Source organism: Typopeltis vanoorti, chromosome 6, assembly GCF_054136105.1.
Source record: "Typopeltis vanoorti isolate ZY-2024b chromosome 6, IOZ_Tvanoo_1.0, whole genome shotgun sequence".
Classification (NCBI taxonomy): Eukaryota; Metazoa; Arthropoda; class Arachnida; order Uropygi; family Thelyphonidae; genus Typopeltis; species Typopeltis vanoorti.
Genome location: NC_143554.1, coordinates 157,912,381 through 157,936,716, shown reverse-complemented (window position 1 = coordinate 157,936,716; position 24,336 = coordinate 157,912,381). Strand labels below are relative to the sequence as shown.

Below are 24,336 nucleotides of genomic sequence, written 5' to 3'. Positions count from 1 at the left end.
ACATTGTTTTATCTAGAATGCAGTATTTGAGAGCAATACTACATTTTAGGGAGGAGAAAAGACCTTATGGAAAATTTTGGCAGTCTAAAGAAGAATGTGAAATGCTACAAACCAGAAATGCCTCGCAGCGCATAATAATTTTGTGTGCAGGTGGAGAAATGGGTTTTTTACCGAATTCAAACTTACTATACAAAGCCAATTCAACTACTGGAGATTACCATGGGAAAATGAATTCTACGATATTCAAAAAGCGGGCAGAAGAAAAACTGATTCCAAACCTTCCTAAAAATGCTGTTGTTATAATTGATAATGCTTTATATCACTGTATTCGATTAAACAAAGTTCCAAATTGGTCTAATAAGAAGCAAGTTCTTATGGATTGGCTCTCTGCAAATAACATTTCTCATTCCCCAGATATGCAAAAAATTGAATTGCTTAATTTGGTCAAAAGAAACTCTCCCACAACTAAACTATTTAAATTCGACACGATGCTCAAAGAGCATGGATTTCTAGCTTTGAGGCTACCACCATATCATTGTGATATTAATGCTATTGAGTATGTTTGGGAAGAAGTGAAAAGTTTCATTTGCCATCGCAACATAACTGGGTATATTGACATGTGGACACTTTTTAAGCTGTCAGAACAGGCGATTGAAAGTATTACCGCTCAAAACTGGGGAAAATATTGCTCTCATGTCACCTCATTGGAAAATATGTATTGGGACAGAGACAGAATTATTGAAGAATTATGCCAACCTTTGGTGAACAGTTTAAGTGAAAGTGATGGCGATTCAGACACCGTTTCAGATGACTATGAAGATTAAAAGGACTTGATAATGGTATTTTTTTCCAACCTTTTTTTTGCATGGGTTTGTTAAAACAGTCACAAAAAGTCATATATAATTAATTGGTTTGGGACATTCAAGTGTCTCAATTCTCTCAACTGTAAGTATAGAATATCTAAGTTCATTTGAAAAAAAAATTCTGTTTTTCTGTATAATTATTTTTATTTTATAGAAGACTTTCTTAAAAATAAATTTCATAAATTTTTGTTTTATGCTATACCTTTTTTTTTAAATTTTCTTAATAATCTACGTACATTTTTCCAACTGTTATACAAGCAAAATAGTACACTTTAAAAACTACAATGTTCGTAAAAGAAAAGATAAATTATCCGACCTGTAATAATAAACAAACTCATTCCAGAAGACGGATTCATTACCCTATTATCGGAATAGATTCTCCTTTTTGGGACATGTTGAAGGGTCTCTAATCTGTGGGCGAACTATACCTGTAGGATTTCTGCTCAGGACATGGATTGGTTATTACTAGCACCATGTTCCAACATAAAATTTGCACAAATTCACATGGAGAGAAGAGGCAAGGAATAAGAAAATTCTCATTGACTATATTATTATCAATTAGTGATATTTTCTCCCTGGTGCAGGACACCAGAGTGTACAGAGGATTTGAAATTGGAAGTGATCACTATTTAGTCTTGAGTAAGAAAAAATTGAATTTCATTTCGAAAAAAATAACAGTAAGAAAGTTTTATTATTATTATTATTATTTAGGCCTCCAAGAAGTCAAAAGACTCGTCATGGGAGGTCTTTCCTTGGAAACACAAAGTGTATCAAGACTCATCGTGGGAGGTCTCTCCTAGGAAACACAAAGTCTATCATACCACTCCTTAAACTCATTGACTGTTCTCACTCTCATCACTCTATTAGGCAATGCATTCCATGGTTCAACCACCCTCCATGCAAAGAAACTACTCCTCACCCTCTTGCTCACAGTTTCTTTTCGTAACATCCAGGGATGGCCCCCTTGTCATCACTCCTTCCCGCTGTTCCACCAAGCAAAAGGACTCCCAGTGTCAACCCAGTAACCACCCCTCAACAGTTTAAAGGTCTCAATCTCACCTCTCCTTCTATTCACCAAACCCTGCAGTCTACATTCTCTCAGCCGATCCTCATAACTAACATTGTACAGTCCTGAAACCATCTTTGTTATCCACCTTTATACCCTTTCCACAATTAATTTATCCTGTTCAAATCCTGGGGACCAAATTTGAGAACAATAGTCTAAATGTGGTCTGATCAGGGTCTTATACAATGGAATGATAACTCTTTTATCTCTGCAGATCAGCATCCTTCTCATTATTGCAGCAATCCTCTGTGTTACCTTCACCACTTTTGCATATTGTAACCTGAATTTCAGGTTTCTATCAATCATCAACCCCAGACCTCTTTTCTCCCCTACTTTCTCCAGTATAACTCCTCCAATAGAGTATGCAGTGTCCCATTGATGTGTCTCAAGACCTTACATTTTGCTTCATTAAACTGATACCCCCCATTCATTTGCCCATCTGTCTAGCTTATTCAAATCCTCTTGCAGGGCTACCACATCTGCACTATTACTAATAACCCTTCCCAGCTTCACATCATCTGCAAACAACGGAATATTCCCCTGCAATCCACTGACAATGTCATTGATATAAAGGTCAAACAATATAGGTCCCAGTATTGAGCCCTGTGGGACCCCACTTGTTACCCTCTGCTTCCTTGAAACTGCCCCACCATACACAACTCTCTGATACCTATTCTACAGCCCATCCTGAATCCAGTTGACAAACTTGACATCCAATCCCATGAGCTGGAACTTAAATATCAGCTTATCATGTAGCACCCTGTCAAATGCCTTCGCTAAATCCAAGAAAACGGCAGTATATGCCTTTCCTTCATCTAATGCTCTTGTAACTTTATTATAAAAGGCTTGCATATTACTAAAACAAGGGCACCCCTTTACAAATCCATGTTGACTCTCACAGAAAACATTACCCTCATCTGCCCAATGCTGTATACGTTTCCTAACTCTTCAAGATCTTAACAATTACTGATGAAACACAAACTGGCCTATAATTAGACACTTCCAGTCTGCTACTGCCCTTATGCAATGGCTATCTTACCTTTCTTCCATTCCCTGGGCACCATTCCCATAGCCAGACTTTCATTGAAAAGTCAGATCAAAGGAGCTGTCAGTTCTTTAGCACATTCTCTCAAAACTCAGGGTGAAATACCATCTAGTCCCACAGCTTTACTGACATCCAGAGTACTCAGTATTTGTTCTTGTCCTGCACCTGTAAACCTCTAACCTGCCCTATCCCTCTAGTATTAAAATTTACTCCTCCAGAATGAAATACACCAATAAAGTATTCATTGAACAATTCCACTATGTGCTCTGCATCAATCACTCTATTCCCATTTTTATCCCACAGTGTCATTCTTCCACAATCATTTCTCCTCCTACTGGCCACATACCTAAAAAATTCCCTAAGATTTTCTTTGGTTCTTGGGGCCAATCTCATCTCATATTCCAGTTTTGCCTTCCTTACCATACTAGTCACTCTCCTGGCCTATGTCTTATATTCTTCATGCATCTGCTCTTAACCTGTCTACTTATATCTCTACTATAGCCTCTTTTTCACATGCAGTTCCTGTTTAATATTGTTTGTCATCAACTTTACGCCAAATTGTGTCTTCTTCTTCACTTGTGGAATACAGCTTACTATTGCTGCTAACAAATATTTCTTCACAATTTCCCAAGTATTAATGATATCCCGGCCTTCCAATTCCTTCCTGCATGAAACTTCCCCAAGTTGATGTCTAAGACTATTATAATCACCAGTTTTATAATTCCACATGCATTCCCTTTTCTTTAATAGACCTGTATGTCTATTCATCTTCCAAGTCAAAACGACGTGGTCACTCTCTCCAACTGAGGGAGACATGTCATGTCAGTTATTATCAACTCTTCTGATGGTATGGCCAAATCCAAAACTCTTGAACCTTTAAAGCGAATAAAAGTTGTGGAGCTCTCAGATGTGATCTGTAGACAAAAATACACAAAGCTTATTGAAGAAAAACTGAAAGAGTTTGAGAATAGGAACCAAACTTTGTAGATTCAGTGGCAAGCCTTGAAGAAAACACTGATCGATTCAGTCAGAGAGGCATGTGGTGAGGTTGTCTGCAAGGATAGAAAAATGAGGACTCCATGGTGGACACAGGAAGTTAAAGAGGCAGTGAAGGAAAAGAAGAAAGCATATCAAAATTTCCTGGCAAATAAGTCAGCTTGTGCTCTTAGAGAATACAGAGACAAATGTAAGAAAGGTAAACAGTGTGTAAAGCTAGCTAAACAAAAGTCATGGGAGGACTTTGGCAAGAATATAGAAAATAAATATCAAGAAGGTGGCAAAATATTCTGGAGGTTGTTGAAGAAGCTTAGAAATGGAGGAAAGAGTGCTGTAAAAGGTGACATGAAAACTGGAGATAAAGATATCCTCGAAGTGTGGAGTAATTACTTCAAAATATGAAAACAAGCAGTGATTGCACAGTGGTAAAAAACACTCAACAGGCATACAGTCAGGAATACATATCCATACTTGAAGTAGAAAAAGCCATCAAAAGCTTAAAATGTGTAAAGGCAGCAGGAATAGATGATATTCGACAAGAAATGAAGTCTTACAGTGGTTGCACTGCATAGTTCAGAAGTACTGGACAGAGGGACGAAATCCCGATGATTGGAGTAGAGCTCTAATAGTGCCCATATATAAAAAGGGAAATAAAACTGAATGTGAGAATTACAGAGGTATTTCCCTACTGAGTGTTCCTGGCAAGATCTATGGAAGTATACTTGAGAAACGGTTGAGAAGAATTGCGGAAGAAAAGCTTGGTGAAGAACAAGCCGGATTCAGGTCAAATAGAGGCTGTCAGGATCAGATCTTTACTTTACGACAAATAGTGGAGAAATCATGGGAATATAACAAAGATCTGTATTTAAGTTTTGTCGATTTGGAAAAGGCATATGACAAGATGCCAAGAGAGAAGCTATTCAATACGCTACGGTTATATGGTGTCAATGGGGCATTATATCAAGCAATACTTTGTCTTTATTTGAGTTGTAAGTCGGCAGTTAGAATTGAAAGAAGTACAGGAAGATGGTTTAATGTTAAATCTGGTGTGAGACAAGGATGTACATTATCCCCTCTGTTATTCATTAATAGTGTAAATTGTTCCCAGAGTAATGAATCTGCTTCACATTTGACCCTTCCCAGAAGGTCACTATCATGGCACAAACTAGGTGACCAAATTATCTATATGGATCACATTATGAAGGAAAGTGGTATTAAACCTGATATCAAAATTGGAGATGTTAATCTCAGCTCTTTACTTTATACAGACAATGTTATACTTTTAAATAAATCCAATACATGTCGGCAAGATTCCCTGACTAAAGTAAATAACTGTTGTAATAGATATGGTATGAAGTTCAGCATTAAAAAGACAAAGACAATGAAAATAGGCAGAAGCATTGAAAATATCAATTGCATTGTGAATGGAGAACCTATAGAACAAGTAAAACATTTCAGCTATGCACAATTTTTAGTGAAGATGGTAAATTAAATGTGGAAATAGAAAACAGAATCAACAAATCTGGTATGGTAGGAAGTTAATTGAATAAATTCATATGGTATAAGAGCGAAATTAGTCAGGAACACTAAATTAGCTATATACAAGACAGTGTTCAAACCAGTTTTAATTTATGGATCTGAGAGCTGGGTCAGAAGTAAAACACTTGATCAAAGACTAGAGACCGCAGATATGAGAGATGAGAGTACTGAGAAAGATTAAAGGCGTGAACAGATGGTTTCAATGGCAATATCATATTAAAAACGAGGATATTAGGAACGAACTTGACATTGTCAGCATCCAGGAATGCATTAGCAGAGCTAATCTCAAGTGTATGGTCACTTAAATAGAATGAACGAGGAAAGATTAGCAAAACAAGTGTTGTCTGCCAAGTTGGCAGGAAAATGACCCAGAGGAAGACCAAGATATAGATGGATTGATATGGTAAAAAGTGCCTTAGACGATAGAAATATAAGATCTGATAATTTTGGTGTCTTGACAAGTAACAGACTGATTTAGAGGAAAATTGCAGATAGGAAGTTAGTAATGATGTAAAGTTTTCATGTAATACTATCATAGCCTGTACATCCCTTGAGGATACATGGCAGGAATTTGATGATGATGATGATGATATTGCGCATTCTCCAGAATTTGCTTTTAAGACCATGATACAGGGTTTCATCTTCTAATTGCTTTTTCCACTTTACTGATGATAAAAATGTCTTTATCATCAAGAAACATCAAATTTCTAATGTTATCCAGAAATTTCTGTTATAAAAATTGGTGGCTGGTTGTCAGATAGGTATCAGAAAATTGTATATGCAGTATCCCTAAAAAGTACTTTTTGGGACACTTTTTTGGGTGACTCTCCAAAATGGACAGGGGTCCATTTTGGTCCATTGTCGTTGAACTTGTATAGTAACAAAATTGGGACAGGTTTAACTGGACATATGCACTGTTTGTTGATGATGCAAAACTGGGGAGGACAACATAGAGTCAAGCAGATGTTGTAGCCTAACAGCAGAACTTTAACAGATTTCAGCATTGAACTGATGGTTCCACCTACCTGCCCATGTGCACAAAGCATAAGGTTATGAAATTTGGTAAGCACTGGTAGGATGCTCAATTTTGAGGATAGTATCAGAGATGAGAGATTTGGGAGTTGGTGGAAATTGACCTGAAATTCAGGTGCCACATTGCACAAGTTGTGAAGTTGTCACATCAGATAATGGCAATAATGTGGAGGACCTTGATGTGCAGAAATAAAGAGGTTATGATTTCATTGTATAAGACCTTGATCAAGTCTTATATGAATTATTGTGCACAGACCTCGTTTTCATGGTGATGAGGACATGCTAGAAAGGGTCCAGAGAAGATTCACAAAAGTGGTATCTGTCCTTTGGAATATGGACTATGAAGAAAGATTGAAAGAATGTAATTTGCAAAGGCTTGTGAATAGGAGGAGGATGGGAGGGATATGATTGAGACATATTAGTTGGTCAGAGGTTGTTACCAGGTTAATATGAATGAAAACGTTTCATATAATGGGAGGGGAGGTAGAACAAGAGGTTGTTCCTGGAAAGGTGAGCAAAGGAATGAGGAGCAGGTTCTTTGCACAGAGAGCATTTAGCGAATGGAATGCATCACCTGAGTGTGTTGTGAATGCAGACATGTTAAATGAGTTAAAAGCACAGTTTAATGAGTCTCTGACTTCATGGAGGTCTGATTGTTAATCATAATAATAAACATAAAGTGTTACACTTTGATTGTAGAAGTACAAAGTGATAGGCTGCCCTATGTTTGGATGAAATTTAGGATCTAAAGGATGGCCAACAGAGACCTAATTTGAAAGGACACATTGCAGGTGTTGAAGATGTTTACAGGACAATTTAAAGACAAGGGGGGGGGACATGCACAAAATTTGGTCACCTAGTTTGTGCCATGATAGGGACCTTCTGGGAGGGGTCAAAGGTGAAGCAGATTCATTACTCTGGGAACAATTTTCACTATTAATATAAAAGGGATCATACATAGAGCAAAGGGGAAAGAAGGGAAGAAGAAATAACCATTCCTGGAAGTTGTATTATGATGCAGTGCAGAAAAGAGTAAGGAGTAAATTTTTACAAGGCCTGAAGTTCAGAGTCAACATTGCAAATGCTGAAGGACATCATTTTTTCAGCACTTACAATGTTTCCTTCTGAACTTGCAGGGCATTGCTAAAGAACACACTGAAAAGGAGATATAAGGAGGTGGCTGTACCAATGTAAGGCATTGTGATCAGGCTGTACATTGGACTACTGTGTGCAAATTTTATCATCTGGTTTCTGTTGTGATGTGGAAAATGTGGAGAGGATCTGAGGATGAATGACTAAAATAATATTACGAATCTGGAATGTTGCTTAATAAGAGAGAGAGGTTAAGAAATTTTAAATTGCATAATTTAGTGGAGAGACAGAAAAGAGATTATATGATAGAGATGCTTAAGCTGAAGTATATTATACAATTAAAGGGATTTTACACAGCATGAAGGGTGAGAGAGTGAGAAAACAAAAGCTCTGCCTGGAAGTTGTGCAATGAAGAAAGATGCAAGGAGTTTTTTTTTTTTTTTCTGTGTGTGTATTTACACAGAGAATGATGGTAAACAAATGTGTCACTGGAATACTGTATATTGGGAATGTCTTTAGTATGAATGGGATTGAAGGATTAACGCGATAAATATTTGCTGCTTGAACAATAATTTGCAATGTGTGTTAATTCTATGGAAATATAATTAATAATTAATAATTATTAATAAAATATAATTCTGTACAATCACTCCACACCTGAATGTGATCGTTTTAAATGAAAGTTGCCACTATTTTTTTAGTTTTTTTAAAGTAAAACTGCAAGTCTCAGAAATAAGTAAACTTGTAATGATGAAAGAACAGTTCTTTTATGTTGAATTTTTTTTCTAGGTGGATGGAAGAAAAACTTCTGAATTCCATTACTCCTCATTTGATGAGTGGTCGGCCCACAACTTATCATTATACAAAAGCCCTTGCTGAAACACTTTTGGTGAACTCTGGAGGCGACCTTCCAGCAGCAATTGTGAGGCCTTCTATAGTCACAGCAGCATGGAAAGAACCACTACCAGTAAGTATGTATAATTTATTTTAAAACATCACACTAGTTGATAATTTTCAGAAACATGAAATCAATCATAAAATCAAAGTCATTGAATAATGTTACAAATAAATAGAATAATGTTACTGAAAGAAATCTCTGGGATATTGCTGGGAAAGATCTAGTCTTAGAAAGGTTAACTGATGGTTTATGTGTTGTCCAAACAAGTGAATTTGAGCTGTGCAGAAGAAAGTGATTTTTAATCGGTTAATAGTCCGTTTTTTTTCCCCATTTTTCTACGTTTTTGGGTGCTAAATTGTATCTCTGAATACGATTGTACTTCAGTGGTAGTTTTCATTAGTGTATTTAGTTATATTTCATTTTATTTACTTATATTTAGTGTACTTAAATGTTTTGTTTTTAAGTACACTAAATATACCATTCTTTAAACTCTTAAGAGTTTAAAGAATGGTATGATAGACTTTGTGTTTCTTAGGGAAGGACCTCCCCTCGATGAGTCTTGACAGACTTTATGTTCATAGGAAGGACCTCCCATGATGAGTCTTTTGACTCCATGGAGACCTGAATAATAATAATAATAATAATAATAATAATATGATTGGTGTGGAATTAACAAAAGATCGCATGACTGAATGACAAAGGCAAGTCAATTACTGTTGAGTTGAAATGTTGATTCTCTTCAATTGAATTCCAAAATATCTGAAACTGGCATAACAAACTTCACTATCTATTTCTTAAAGTTTTAAACTTTTTTCATGTGCAAACTATATTTAAAACTTTTTAATTTCTTTTTTTCATAAAGTAAAATGAGGAGTATGAGATATACATGAGAGCAAGTTATATTCGTAAATATGTATGTGGAACTACAAGGCTAGTGATCATGAAAAACTTAGGAGTCAAACAGGAGTTATGCATGGAAAAAGGAGTTGGGTAAAAAGCAGACATATGCTGCTTTTTAACTGATCAAGAGCTCTTAATAGCAGCAATGTCTGAGCAGATTCCAATGGTGAAAGGCTACATAAGATAAGGACTAAAATAGATGAGGAGATTAAGTATGGTCTGGAAAAAGAAGGATTTTTATGAAAGCTGTACAAGATGAAGGGTATTAATTATTTGCATGAGTTGTATAAAAAAAAAAAAAGCAGGCTAGGAAGGTGAATTGGTTAGTAAGGAGAGCAAACAGCAAAAGTTCTGTACAAGCAGAAACTATCCAAAATTATTATTATTATTTTTTTTTTTTTTCAGGTTTCCAGTTCAGCGATGCATCAAGACATTCCAAGTTATTGTGTGTGCGTGTGAGTGCGCGCACACAAATTTCTCAATCATAGATTTCATAGCTTCCCAAACACAGCAAAAAAAAAAAAAAAAACCAATACATAATAACCAACTGGTGTCATCCTCAGATAAGTTTACATATAAGCTTCGAGGATGAAAGCAAAGAAATTAGTTCTCGTCCAAGATGTATCATTGTAAAAAAATGCATGTAATGTACGTATCACATGAAAACCAATGTATATAATGTAAATATCACAATTAAACAAATGTAAGTAATGTATCATATGTAAACAAATGTAAGTAATGTATCATATGTAAACAAATGTATGTAATGTATATAATAACTGTAACAAATGTATGCAATGTAAAAAAAAAAAATTCTTTTAAATGTAAATCATGAGTTTACACTGTATGTTTGTGAGAATAAGGAAATATAATATTTAGATTGCATATGTGTAAATACTGTTGTATAATCACACCTTTTCAAACTTGGAAAAAAAAATTGTAAACTACAACATGTAATATTATACAACTTACGTAACTCTGAAGAACAATATAATTATAAATTATTATTATGATTGTTATATATAAAAAAAAAAAAACTGTTATCATCATTACTATTTAAATCTCATTATATGTAGCACAAAGTGCTGAACTTTGTAAAATAATATACTGAATAGATGATCATTGTACATATTTAAATATTTAAAAAAAAAAAAAAAAAAATTCAGGCCTCCATGGAGTCAAATGACTCATCGTGGGAGGGCCTTCCTAAGAACATAAAGTCTGTCAAGACTCATCAAGGGGAGGTTCCCCCCTAAGAATCACAAAGTCTATCACACCACTCCTTAAACTCATTGACCGTTCTCGCTCTCATCACTCCATCAGGTAATGCATTCCACAGTTCAACCACCATCCATGCAAACAAACCGCTCCTCACCCTCTTGCTCACGGTTTCCTTTCGGAACTTCCAGGGATGGCCTCTTGTCATCACTCCTTCCCACTGTTCAACCAAGCGAAAGAACTCCCCAGCGTAAACCCTATAACCACCTCTTAACAGTTTAAAAGTCTCAATCATATCACCTCTCCTTCTTCTATCCACCAAACTCCAGTCCACATTCCCTCAGCCGATCCTCATAACCAAAATTGTACAGTTCTGAAACCATTTTTGTCATCCGTCACTGTACCCTTTCCACAGTTAATTTATCCCCTTCAAATCCTGGGGACCAAATCTGAGAAGAATAGTCTATGTGTGGTCTGATCAGAGACTTATACAATGGAATGATAACCCTTTTATCTCTGCAGGTCAGTGTCCTTCTCATAACTGCAGCAATCCTCTGTGTTACCTTCACCACCTTTGCAATATGTCTCCTAAATTTCAGGTTTCTATCAATCATCAACCCCAGATCTCTTGTCTCCCCTACTTCCTCCAGTATAATGACGAGGACGCTAGTGGGTCAAGCGCTACAGACGTGTTTTGAAGAGCTCCTGATTCAGATAAGTTTTACTAGGAATAATTAAGTATATATGCGTAATTGTTTAAGTAAGAGCGGCTGTAAACGTTGTACGCTACCGATATTATTAGTGTGGGGTTTTTTTTCTTGCCTTAACTAAATATGAAATCGTTAATATTAGACCTAGTAACCTGCAGAGAAAAAAAAAAAAATGGCGGCAGCATTGTCATTCCATGATTTTAATTTAGATTTCAGTCGTTTCGTTAAGTGTGAGGTCTGTTATCTGTATTCCTTCGATTACATAAATGATTTGTGGGTGTTTGGTGTGGATGGAAGAAGGGTGTGTGCAAAATGTGACCTGAACGAGGAATTGACGAATGCGAATATGAAATTGATGATAGAAAGTGCTAGTACCGATTGTGTCGTGAGTGCACGTTTGAAAGAGAAGGATGGTGATAAAGACAGGTGAAAAAATGTTAAAAAATCAGGAAAAAAGAAAAAGAGCGATTTGACAACCGTAACGGATGTTAAAAGGGACGAAAGTGAGGCGGAAAGAAACGAAATTGAGAGAACGAATGAAAGTAGAAATGGCGTGATGCAGAAATCGCAAGTAAAAAAAATCGAAAGAATGAATGATAGCGAAAAAAGAATGAACGATGGCAAAAGTTGGACGCATGTTGGAACGAAAGTATTGAACCAAAGAAAGATGAATGACAGCAAAAGTGAGAAGAATGATAGCGAAAGTTGGACACATATTAGTCCGAAAGTACGGAAACAAAGAAAGATATGTGAGAGTGAAAGTGAGAAGAATGATAGTGAAAGTTGGACGTATGTTGGACCGAAAGTACGGAAACAAAGAAGGATGAATGAGAGGGAAAGCGAGAAGAGGGGGTCGAGAGTTAGAAAGTTAGAAAGATTTAATGATAGAGAGAATGTGTCACGAGGTTCGGAAGGTGAATTGGATTGGATGAAGCAAGAAATGAAATGGATGCGGAATGAAATTAAGAGAATTCAGGTCAAAACTATTAAAATAAATCATGATGGCATGAAAGAGTTAACGAAAGATGAGCGAGTGGCATTGTATGGTGACTCCATTATTAAAGGTGTGCTAGAGGATAAAATGCACAAGGTATGTTTTCCAGGCGGTAAAATGAGTAGAGTGATTGAGGCATTGAATATAAGGCGGGAACGAGCAAAAGAGTTAATTGTATTAATTGGTACAAATGATTTGAGAGAGAACAAAGAGCATGTCAAAATGAATGTCAGGAGACTGCTTGGAAAGATAAAAGAGAATAGTGTGACAGGAAGGGTAGTCAGTGTGTTGCCTAGGTATGATTGTGGTGAAATGAGGTGGAGAGCAAGGATTATGAATGATATTCTGGCTAAAATGTGTGAGGAGATGGGAGTACAGTTTGTTAATGTGTGGAATGAGCTTGAGGGACGAAGTGAGCTGTATGGGAGCGATGGACTGCATTTGAGTGGTTATGGTGTGAGTCGCTTGGAGAGACTGCTGCTGGAAAGTGGAGAAGTGAATAGAGAGAATGAATCAGATCGAGAGGGGAGTGATGTGGAAGAGCAGGAGAGTAAGACAGGAGAGATTGAAGAAGTGGAAATGAATGGGGAAGTGAGTGGTATGAGTATAGAAAATGAGAGAATGGGTGTGCAAGAGGAGCAGGGAAACGGGGAGGCTCAGGATGGACAGGGATACACAGCGTGAGAAAGGTGGATGCTCCAAGAGGAGGTGAGAGCATGTGTAGGCAGGAAAGTAATGGGATGATCAGGGATCAAAAGGAAACAGATGGAATTACAAAGGGTTCTAAAATGAAGAAGCAGAAAGGGAAATGGCCCCAGTCCAGCATGGAGAGATCACATCGAGTGAGTGGTATCAGTGGAACTAGCTGTAGATCCAGAAATGAGTTGTTGTGTTTGTATACCAATGCTAGAAGTATAAGAAACAAGGCGGATGAAATGGTTGCACTAATTGCATCTGTGCACCCAGAGATTGTCGGAATAAGTGAGACATGGTTAGATGAGGATGACATCCTGAGAGGAATAGAGATGGAAAGGTATGATGTGTTTCGTGAGGACAGAAGGAGTAAAAAGGGAGGGGGAGTGCTATTGATGATAGAGAAAGAGTTATGTGTATACAAGGTAGAGATGCAAGAGGGAAATGGGGCCAGTGGTTTTGAGGCAGTATGGTGTCAGATAGAGGTGAATAGAATCAAATACTTGGTGGGATGTTGTTATAGACCTGGTAATGTGGATGGTGGTGATAGTGAAATGTATAGTCAAATAAGCCAAGCAAATAAGAAAAGGGTGATCATTATGGGTGATTTTAATTACGGCAATAGACTGGAATGAAGAGATAGCAACTGGAAGTAAAGAAAATGAGTTTCTTGAGTTTTTGAGGGATAAATACCTCAGACAGTATGTTACAGAAGGCCCACGAGGATTAAGGGTCTTGGATTTGGTCATCTCATCGGAGGATGTAATTATCAATGAGGTATCAAATCATCCCCCAATTGGTGAAAGTGACTATGAGGTGATTACTTGGGTGGTTGCCAGCAGTGCAAGGACCCCTGTGAAAAAAGGGTATATGTGGAACTACAAGGGGGGGGGTGATTATTAAGAGCTCAGGAGACAGCTTGCAGGTGTAGCATGGAATGAGGAGTTAGCTGGAAAAGAGATCAATGCAGCTTGGGGGATTTTCAAAATATATTTAGTAGATGCAATGTCTAAATGTATACCATGGGTGAGAAGGTTAAACAAGGTAGGTGTGAGATGGATGAATAAAGAGATTAAGCGTGCAATACAGAGAAAAAGGGCACTGTGGAGGCAGCATAAGAGAAGTGGAAGTAACCAATTTCATGAGGTCTACAAAGACCAGGCAAGGAGGGTGACTTGGTTGGTGAGAGTAGCTAAAGAGAGGTATGAACAGCAGTTAGCTAATGAAGCCAAAAAGAATCCTAGGGAGTTCTTTCGATATGTAGCCAGCAAAAGAAAGAATGATTATGGAAGGATGACATTGATTGGAGGAAATGGTATAAAGACAGCTGTTGCAGAATGTGTGGTGGAGTTACTTAATGAGCAGTTCATGAAGATCTTTCAATCTTGTGAATGTGACTTCATGGAGAGATTAAGAGCAGTTGATGATGGAGAGGAGAGACTGACTGTAAGTGAGCAAGAGGTGTCTGGGGAGTTGAGTAAACTAGATGTAAATAAGGCTGTGGGACTTGATAATATATCACCACGTATTCTGAAGGAATGTGCAAGAGACTTGACACCTGCCTTGACATTTTTTTTTAATACGAGACTTGCACTTGGTCAAGTTCCTAAAGAGTGGAAGGAGGGCAAGATTGTGCCAATAAAGGAGGTGATCGAACTCAAGCATCAAACTATAGGCCTATCTGTGTGTCAGGTTGTGGTTAAGTTGTTGGAGAAGCTTGTGAGAACTAGGATCCAGAGTGGGGTTGACAACAATGGTATAATCTTTGATGGACAGCATGGATTTGCTAAACGGAGGTCATGTTTTAGTAATCTACTTACTTATTACAATAAAGTGACTGCTTCCTTGGACAGAGGAGAAGGATACACAGTAATATACTTGGATTTCGCAAAAGCTTTTGATAGAGTACCTCATGATAAGTTGACAGTCAAACTAGAGCAGATGGGTTGGATATTAGATTAGTGCATTGGATTGGAGACTGGTTATCTGATAGGTATCAACAAGTTGTGTATGGGGGTGCAATATCCAGGAAAAGGAAAGTCACTAGTGGAGTGGATCAGGGATCTGTTTTAGGGCCATTATTATTTAACTTGTATATTAATGATATTGGTGAAGATTTGGATGGAGATATTCAGTTGTTTGCAGATGATGCAAAGTTGGGACGAACCATAAAGAGTAGTGAAGATGTTGTGGCCTTGCAAGAAGACTTGAATAAATTGAGTGATTAGGCAAGGAAATGGGGATGTGAGTTCAATGTTGCAAAATGTAAGGTTTTAAAATTTGGAAAACAAAGATGGGATGCAGAATTTATGCTTGATGAGAATATATTGTTGGAAGTAGAGGAAATAAGAGATCTGGGGGTGATAGTGGATAAGGATCTAAAATTTAGGGGACACATCGCCAAAATTGTGAAGACAACACAAAGACTTCTGGGAATGATGCGGAGGACACTGACGTGTAGAAGTAGGGAGATTCCTGTTCCATTGTATAAGGCTTTGATTAGGCCACACATGGACTATTGTGTCCAGATTTGGTCACCTGGTTTTCTGAAGGATGAAGAGATGTTGGAAAGGGTCCAAAGTACTGACTAAGGTAGTTTCTGACCTCTGGAATGTCGAGTATGAGGAAAGATTGAAAAGATGTAATTTGCAGAGTCTAGTGGAGAGAAGGAAGAGGGGAGATATGATAGAGACCTACAAGTTGGTAAGGGGTTGTTATAGGATCAATGGTGGAGAAGTTCTACAGAGAATAGTGGGAGATCAGGGGAGAACCAGAGGTCATCCCTGGAAACTGTATAAAGAGGGTGTGAGTAGGGGAGTGAGAGGCAGGTTTTTTTCGTGCAGAGTTGTGAGTGTTTGGAATGCCTTGCCTGAGAGTGTGGTGTCTGCAAGGAGTTTGAATGTGTTTAAGACGCGGTATGATGAGATGTGTGTGAGATAAAAGGACCTCCTAGATTAGTCTTTGACTCCATGAGGTCTTGTTTAATAATAATAATAATAATAATAATAATAATAACAATATAACTCCTCCCATAGAGTATGCATCCCATCGATGTTTCCCAAACCTCCAGACCTTACATTTTGTTGCATTAAACTGATACCCCCATTTATTTGCCCATCTATCTAGCTTATTCAAATCCTCTTGCAGGTCTACCACAGCTGCACTATTGCTAATAACCCTTCCCAGCTTTGCATCATCTGCAAACAACTGAAAATCACCTTGCGATCCACTGGCCATGTCATTGATATAAAGGTTAAACAATATAGGTCATAGTACTGAGCCCTGTGGAACCCCACTTGTAACCCTCTGCCTCCTTGAAACTGCTAACTGCTCCACTATACACAAATCTCTGATACCTATCAGACAGCCAATCCTGAATCCAGTTGACCAATCTGACATCCAGACCCATGTGCTGCAACTTAAATATCAGCTTATCATGTGGCACCCTGTCAAGTGCCTTCGCTAAGTCTAAGAAAATTGCAGTATATGCCTTTCCCTCATCTAATGTTCTTGTAACTTTATTATAAAAGGCTAGCATATTGCTAAAACAAGGGCGCCCCTTCACAAATCCATGTTGACTCTCACAGATAACATTACCCTCATCTGCCCAATGCTGTATACGGTACCTCACTACTTTCTCCAAGATCTTAACAACTACTGATGACACACAAATTGGCCTATAATTAAACACTTCCAGTCTGTTACCACCCTTATGCAATGGCACTATCTTACCTTCCTTCCATTCCCTGGGTACCTTTCCTGCAGCCAGACTTTCATTGAAAAGCCAGGTTAAAGGCACTGTCAGTTCCCTAGCACATTTTTTCAAAACTCGTTGTGAAATACCATCCAGTCCCATAGCTTTACTGACATCCAGAGTACTCAGTATCTGAAACACACTCTCCTCCTGTACCTCTAAACCTCGAAACTGTCCTATCCCTCTAGCATGAAATATTCCAATAAAGTGTTCATTGAACAATTCCACCATGTCCTCTTCATCAGTCACTCTATTCCCATTTTTATCCCACAATATCATTCTTCCACAGTCATTTCTCATCTTACTGGCCACATAGTTAAAAAAATTTCCTAATTTTTTCTTTGGATCTTAGAGCCAATCTCCTCTCATATTCCAGTTTTGCTTTCCTTACCACACTAGTCACTCTTTTGGCCTGTGTCTTATATTCTTCATGCATCTTCTCTTCACCCGTCTCCTTATATCTCTTCCACAGCCTCTTTTTTGCATGCAATTCCTGTTTAATATTGTTTGTCATCCACTTTACTCCAAATTGTGTCCTCTACCTTACTCGTGGTATACAACTTACCATTGCTGCTAACAAATATTTCTTCACAATTTCCCATGCACTAATGATATCCTGGCCTTCCAATTCCTCCCTCCATGAAACTTCCCGAAGTTGACATCTAAGACTATTATAATCACCAGCTTTATAATTCCACATAAGTTTCCGTCTCTTTGATACTCCTGCATGTCTATTCATTTTCCAAGTCAAAACCATATGGTCACTCTCTCCAACTGGTGGGAGAGATGTGATCTCAGTTATTATCAACTCTTCTGATGCTATAACCAAATCCAAAACTCTTGAACCTCTTGTTCCCTCTGTTACATGTTGCCTAAGACATTTGTCCCTCAAGAATTCTAGAAATTCCATGCTCCTATTGCTACATGCATCTTCCTCTCTCCAATTTATACTACTGTAGTTAAAATCTCCCATAACAATCATTCTTCTTGCACTTGCCAAACTTAGCTGTCTAAACATCTCCTGGTCCCCATCCTCTGTGCTCTTGGGTCTGTAGCAACACCCCACTAAATATCCTGTCTTGCCCACCTCTACCTCACACCATATGCTCTCAAAATCATTTGTCTCACTGCCTTCCAAAGTCTCCACTCTTAGAGGACATAGGTCGTCACTTATCATAAGCAGTACCCCTCCACCACGCTTTCCCCTCCTATCCTGACGAAAAATGCTATACCCAGCGAATGTGTATTCCTTTTATTATATCCTCTTCTGTCAACCACGTGTCAGTGATCCCAATAATTTTTGGCCAGGCTGATGCTATCTGCACCACCAATTCCTCTCCCTTATTCCGGATACTCCTGGCATTAGTATAAAGCATATAAATGCCATTGTTTCTATACCCAGCATTATCCCCTCTAGACTCCACTGGGCTCAGTGTTACCTGATGTCATCTCCCTTCTCCCAAGTATCCATTCCCACAAGATGCCATCCCTGCTATCATCCTCCCTGGGACACACTGACTCGTTCAGAACAGCAATCTCTCCAGATGCCTACGTCCTTCCTCATTCAAATGTAAGCGGTCTCTCGCATACAATTCTTCTCTTTCCTCAAAGCACTCCAAGCATCCACATATACCAGTCCTCTGTTATCACAATTCTAGCTATTATGTCATTCAATATTACCGCTCTTCTGCTCAATTCGTCATTATCATACCTAGGCAACACGCACACTATTTTTCCTCTCTCTGTCTTCTTCTGTACAGCTTCAAGTAAAAATCTCATATCTCTCACTGCTGGACTTACATTACCACTCAAGTCATTTGTTCCTACCATCACAATCATCTCATCCACCCTTTCATTAATTGCCATAGCCACCCTTTCTATTGTTCCTCCTGGCAAACAGTCCTCACGCATCCTATCTTGAACACCATGGATCATTGAGTCACCATACATTATACCTCTTACCATTCCCTCTCTCCTATTGTTTCCATTCTCTCCTCTTCTTTCATTCCCATAGGTCTCTCTCATTCCCTCGCCTCTACTGCTATTCTCTCTTCTAGCATTCCCATACCTCTCTCTCTCCTACTGTTTCCATCCTCTCATGTTCTAGCATTCCCATACCTCTCTCTCATTCCATCTCTCCTACCGTTTCCATTTTCTCCTCTTCTAGCACTTCCATGTCTCCTACTTTTTCCATCCTCTCGTCTGCTAGCATTCCCATATCTCCCTCTCATTCCCTCTCTTCTACTGTTTCCATTCTCTCCTCTTCTAGCACCCCTATACCTCTCACTCATTCCCTCTCTTCTACTGTTTCCTTTCTCTCCTCTTCTAACACTCCCAAAATTCTCTCTCTCTCTCCTGCTCTGATTCGGCTTGCATTTATCTCTTCCATTCTCCTAATCTTATCTTTCATACTTCTGCTCTCATTCACAAGATATTCCACCTACTCTTTCAGCTCATCTATCTCCCTCTGCAGGTCAGTCACTCTTAATCTAAATTCACTCTCCCAAACGAAACCATCTCCTAAACTTTCACAGTCACTCACGCCTTCTACACTATAAATTATTATTTTCTCATTCATATATATATTTTTTTTCATTCTCTCCTATCACACTACTTGTCTTCCTACATTCATTCCCCATTACTGAAGCAACAAGGTCGGATATTGATATTTCTAATGCACTTATTTCCTCCCACTGCCTGCATTTTGCGCACATACGCTCTCCGCTCTCTTTCACAAGCCACATATCAAATTCCCGAGATGCATACATGCCGCAAGTACTGCATGCCACAAAGTCCCTTATGATATTACTTATAATGGAGTTCTTAAATGGCGGAGGACTTGCCGATACGCCACTTGCGACTGCAGCTGAATCCGCCATCATTCCCTACTGCCGAGTAGCATAATCCTTAATTATTCAATTAATAAATTCCGTTAAATAAATAAGAAAAAAAGTACAAACAATTACAAGCAAAAGAACTCCCCAGTGTCAACCCTGTAACCACCTCTCAACAGTTTAAAAGTATCAATCATATCACCTCTCCTTCTTCTATCCGCTAAACTCTGCAGTCCACATTCCCTCAGCCGATTCTCATAACTATCCTTGTACAGTCCTGAAACCATCTTTGTCATCCGTCTTTGTATCCTTTCCACAGTTAATTTATCCCCTTCAAATCCTGGGGGCCAAATCTGAGAACAATAATCCAAGTGTGGTCTGCTCAGAGACTTATACAACGGAATGATAACCCTCTTATCTCAGCAGGTCAGTGTCCCTTCTCATAATTGCAGCAATCCTCTGTGTTACCTTCACCACCTTTGCAATATGTCCCCTAAACTTCAGGTTTCTATCAATCATCAACCCCACATCTCTTGTCTCCCCAACTTCCTCCATTATAACTCCTCCCATAGAGTATGCAGCATCCCATCGATGTTTCCCAAACCTCAAGACCTTACATTTTGCTGCATTAAACTGAAACCCCCATTCATTTGCCCATCTATCTAGCTTATTTAAATCCTCTTGCAGAGCTACCACATCTGCACTATTACTAATAATCCTTCCCAGCTTCCCATCATCCGCAAACAGCTGAATATCCCCTTGCAATCCACTGACAATGTCATTGATATAAAGGTCAAACAATATAGGTCCTAGTACTGAGCCCTGTGGGACTCCACTTGTAACCCTCTGTCTCCTTGAAACTGCTCCACCATACACAACTCTCTGATACCTATCAGACAGCCAATCCTGAATCCAGTTGACCAATCTGACATCCAGACCCATGTGCTGCAACTTAAATATGCATAAGAGATGGAAGCAGCCAGTAGAGGAAATGTGGGAGTGAGAGCATTGACTACTACTTGATCTCGGATTGCAGTGGGGGGGGGGGGGATTAAGATTACCATCATTAGAACTGTTGTTTGAGAGCTTGGGACATGATTTTGCTAGAAATAATTAATTTAATTATAGAAGCATTGTTGCTAAAACATTCACACATATTGTGCAATGAAGATGAGCAGCTGATCATGTAAATAACACAGATAATTAAAATTTAAATGCATTCATTTTATAAATAATGTGAGCAATTATAAATAATAATGAATACTGAGGATTTAATCATACACATCAATTTAGTTTTTTCCTGAAAAATTTAGTTTCTGAAAATCCCTGCATATATCTTGCATCACGATTTTTTAACTTTTATTTTTGGAGAAAAAGTGCAAGTAAATACAGTATATCCTTTTCTCACAGAAGTCTTCATATGGCTAGCCACCATCTAGGTGATCATTGCATCATCACTCTTGCCAAATGGAGGAAGATTAGACACCGTATTCACAATCATATTCTGTAATGATATGATCAGATCTAAGATTCTCAGTCCTTTGCCCACTGTTACATATTTGACTAAGATAATTGTACCCCACAAACTAATGAAATTCACTAAAATAAAGAATCAAAAGGCTTCAGTTCGGCAAGGCAAACTTATATAAGTAAAGTGGATATTCGATTTCTAATTATTTCAATGTCGAATGTAGAAACTATGAAAGTTTCAAAAAAAAAGTTGACCAGAGAACTTACGGGAATACACTCACTGGCATTCACAAGTTGCCTTTTTGAACCTTATTGAAATGGGTGAATACAGTAACCCCATCATAGCCCTTCTGAATTCATTTTTATCATACTGAGATAATATACTAACTCTTTTCAATTTCTCACTCTTCACTATCTCCTCTTCCAACAACCATTTCATGTCCTCTCTTGTACTGAACTTATCACTAGTTAAGTTGTTATAACCTACTACAATTACAATCTCGTTTACTTTTCTTCTCTGTTTTTGAATTGCTTGTGTTATATTTTAAATTTTTGTTCCTAGAAAACTCAAAGTTTTAACCCACTCATCAACAGCATGTTTTATGATAGTCACTGAACCTAATAGCACCCTTCTTTATAGATACAGTGTTACTTACTTGCTGACCTACTTGATTCCATGCTTTGTTGTTTCTTATTTTGTTTCCTAATTTTCTTGTCTTCCCTATGTTCATTCAAATGCCACTCGACTTTCTGTAATTCCCACATCGTCTCTATGATAATCTGCTTTAATTTTGCTATTTTGGAGGTTAATTAATTTTCAATAATCTCCTCAATCTCTTCAATAACCTCCTTAGTGGGGCAAGTTTTTCTTGTTCTCAATTTTGCTGCTCTTCTTAGATAATAAATTTAGTTTAATCCTTTATCCAAGTGTGAGCAAACAAAGTTTGCGCCTGAAAGTATCTTCAGGACTGGGTTAAGGTGGTACACACCAGGGCAACTCGTTGCAAAGGTGGAGCAAGCTACCAACACTCCTATCCTAGTATCTCCTATAATGCAAAACACATCTCCTTGCGGATATGTCTATTGTTATGCATTAAGGGAAGGGCCACTACCCAGACCGGTTTCGACCTTTATTGAGGTCTCTTCAGTGGGAGCCAGGCCCAAGTCGAGATATCAGGCAGAAGCATTAGCAGGTCATCTCCACCTATAGGAATTGCCAATTGGTGTGCCACCCTTTTTTAATAAATTACTCTGGATTTAGAGAAAGATGTTGAAAGTTTATTTTCCACTTGGTTAGAGTATAATATAATAAATTTAGTTTAATCCTTTATCCAAGTGTGAGCAAACAAAGTTTGCGCCTGAAAGTATCTTCAGGACTGGGTTAAGGTGGTACACACCAGGGCAACTCGTTGCAAAGGTGGAGCAAGCTACCAACACTCCTATCCTAGTATCTCCTATAATGCAAAACACATCTCCTTGCGGATATGTCTATTGTTATGCATTAAGGGAAGGGCCACTACCCAGACCGGTTTCGACCTTTATTGAGGTCTCTTCAGTGGGAGCCAGGCCCAAGTCGAGATATCAGGCAGAAGCATTAGCAGGTCATCTCCACCTATAGGAATTGCCAATTGGTGTGCCACCCTTTTTTAATAAATTACTCTGGATTTAGAGAAAGATGTTGAAAGTTTATTTTCCACTTGGTTAGAGTATAATATAATAAATTTAGTTTAATCCTTTATCCAAGTGTGAGCAAACAAAGTTTGCGCCTGAAAGTATCTTCAGGACTGGGTTAAGGTGGTACACACCAGGGCAACTCGTTGCAAAGACGTTGCAACGAGTTGCCCTGGTGTGTACCACCTTAACCCAGTCCTGAAGATACTTTCAGGCGCAAACTTTGTTTGCTCACACTTGGATAAAAAGATTAAACTAAATTTATTATATTATACTCTAACCAAGTGGAAAATAAACTTTCAACATCTTTCTCTAAATCCAGAGTAATTTATTAAAAAAGGGTGGCACACCAATTGGCAATTCCTATAGGTGGAGATGACCTGCTAATGCTTCTGCCTGATATCTCGACTTGGGCCTGGCTCCCACTGAAGAGACCTCAATAAAGGTCGAAACCGGTCTGGGTAGTGGCCCTTCCCTTAATGCATAACAATAGACATATCCGCAAGGAGATGTGTTTTGCATTATAGGAGATACTAGGATAGGAGTGTTGGTAGCTTGCTCCACCTTTGCAACGAGTTGCCCTGGTGTGTACCACCTTAACCCAGTCCTGAAGATACTTTCAGGCGCAAACTTTGTTTGCTCACACTTGGATAAAGGATTAAACTAAATTTATTATATTATACTCTAACCAAGTGGAAAATAAACTTTCAACTTCATGCTCTTCTTAGAGTTACATTTTTGGCGGCATTTTAAACTATATTTAAAACTGTAATATCTTAATAAAAAATATGTTATAAAATGCTAAATACACTAATATAATATAAAACACTAATTTTCTAAGGGAAAAACACAATAAAACAGATGTTACCAATTTTACACAAGCTCTAAATTCACTGACCAATCACAATGTATCCTCGAACTCCAATAATCTAACCATTAGTCCTCCGTGGAATTAATATACTATAGGTTTGTCTTTAGTACATTAATTCCATCTGAGCATTAAATTGGAGCATTAACAACATTAATATTTTTTAATTTCTTTGCAGGGATGGATTGATAACTTATATGGACCTTCTGAATATATAGCACAAGTAAGTATTATGTTTAATCAGAAAACCTTGAGAATTATTGTTTACTTTGGTCGTAATTGTTTTTGATTATCTTTTTTATGACTTATAGAATGACTGAATCATTAGTACCTTATTTCTAAAACCTGAGGCTATAAAATTCATTTTAGTAAAAAAACACAACTCTTTGTAAACAGAAGTAAGCACATCAATCTTGATAAATTATTATTTATTATTAGACTTCCAATTAGTCAAGGCCTCACTGAGGGAGGCCATGCATCACCCACACCAGCTGTCATACCTTCTCCTAAACTCATTTACACTAGATACACTAACTTCTTCAACAAACTATTCCACTCACTCATGGGTTCTATGAGAGAAAAATCTAGCTTTCATCCCTTTCTGAACCACACATAAATTTCCACAGATGTTCTCCATCCTCTCTTCATCTTCGATATAATGAAAAATTTTATCAGCTAATCCTATAGTGCCCT

The 24,336-nt window shown here is 38.0% G+C and overlaps 1 protein-coding gene across 1 annotated transcript in view; it reads left to right on the top strand.

Annotated features, from left to right (window-relative positions):
• LOC150106147 (putative fatty acyl-CoA reductase CG5065) overlaps positions 1-24,336 on the top strand; it is a 212,891-nt gene that overhangs the window by 120,044 nt on the left and 68,511 nt on the right. Inside the window, exons 7-8 of the mRNA XM_090393891.1 lie at positions 8,423-8,600; positions 23,822-23,866. Coding sequence (XP_090250017.1) covers positions 8,423-8,600; positions 23,822-23,866 — 223 coding nt within the window. The remainder of the gene's footprint in view (positions 1-8,422; positions 8,601-23,821; positions 23,867-24,336) is intronic.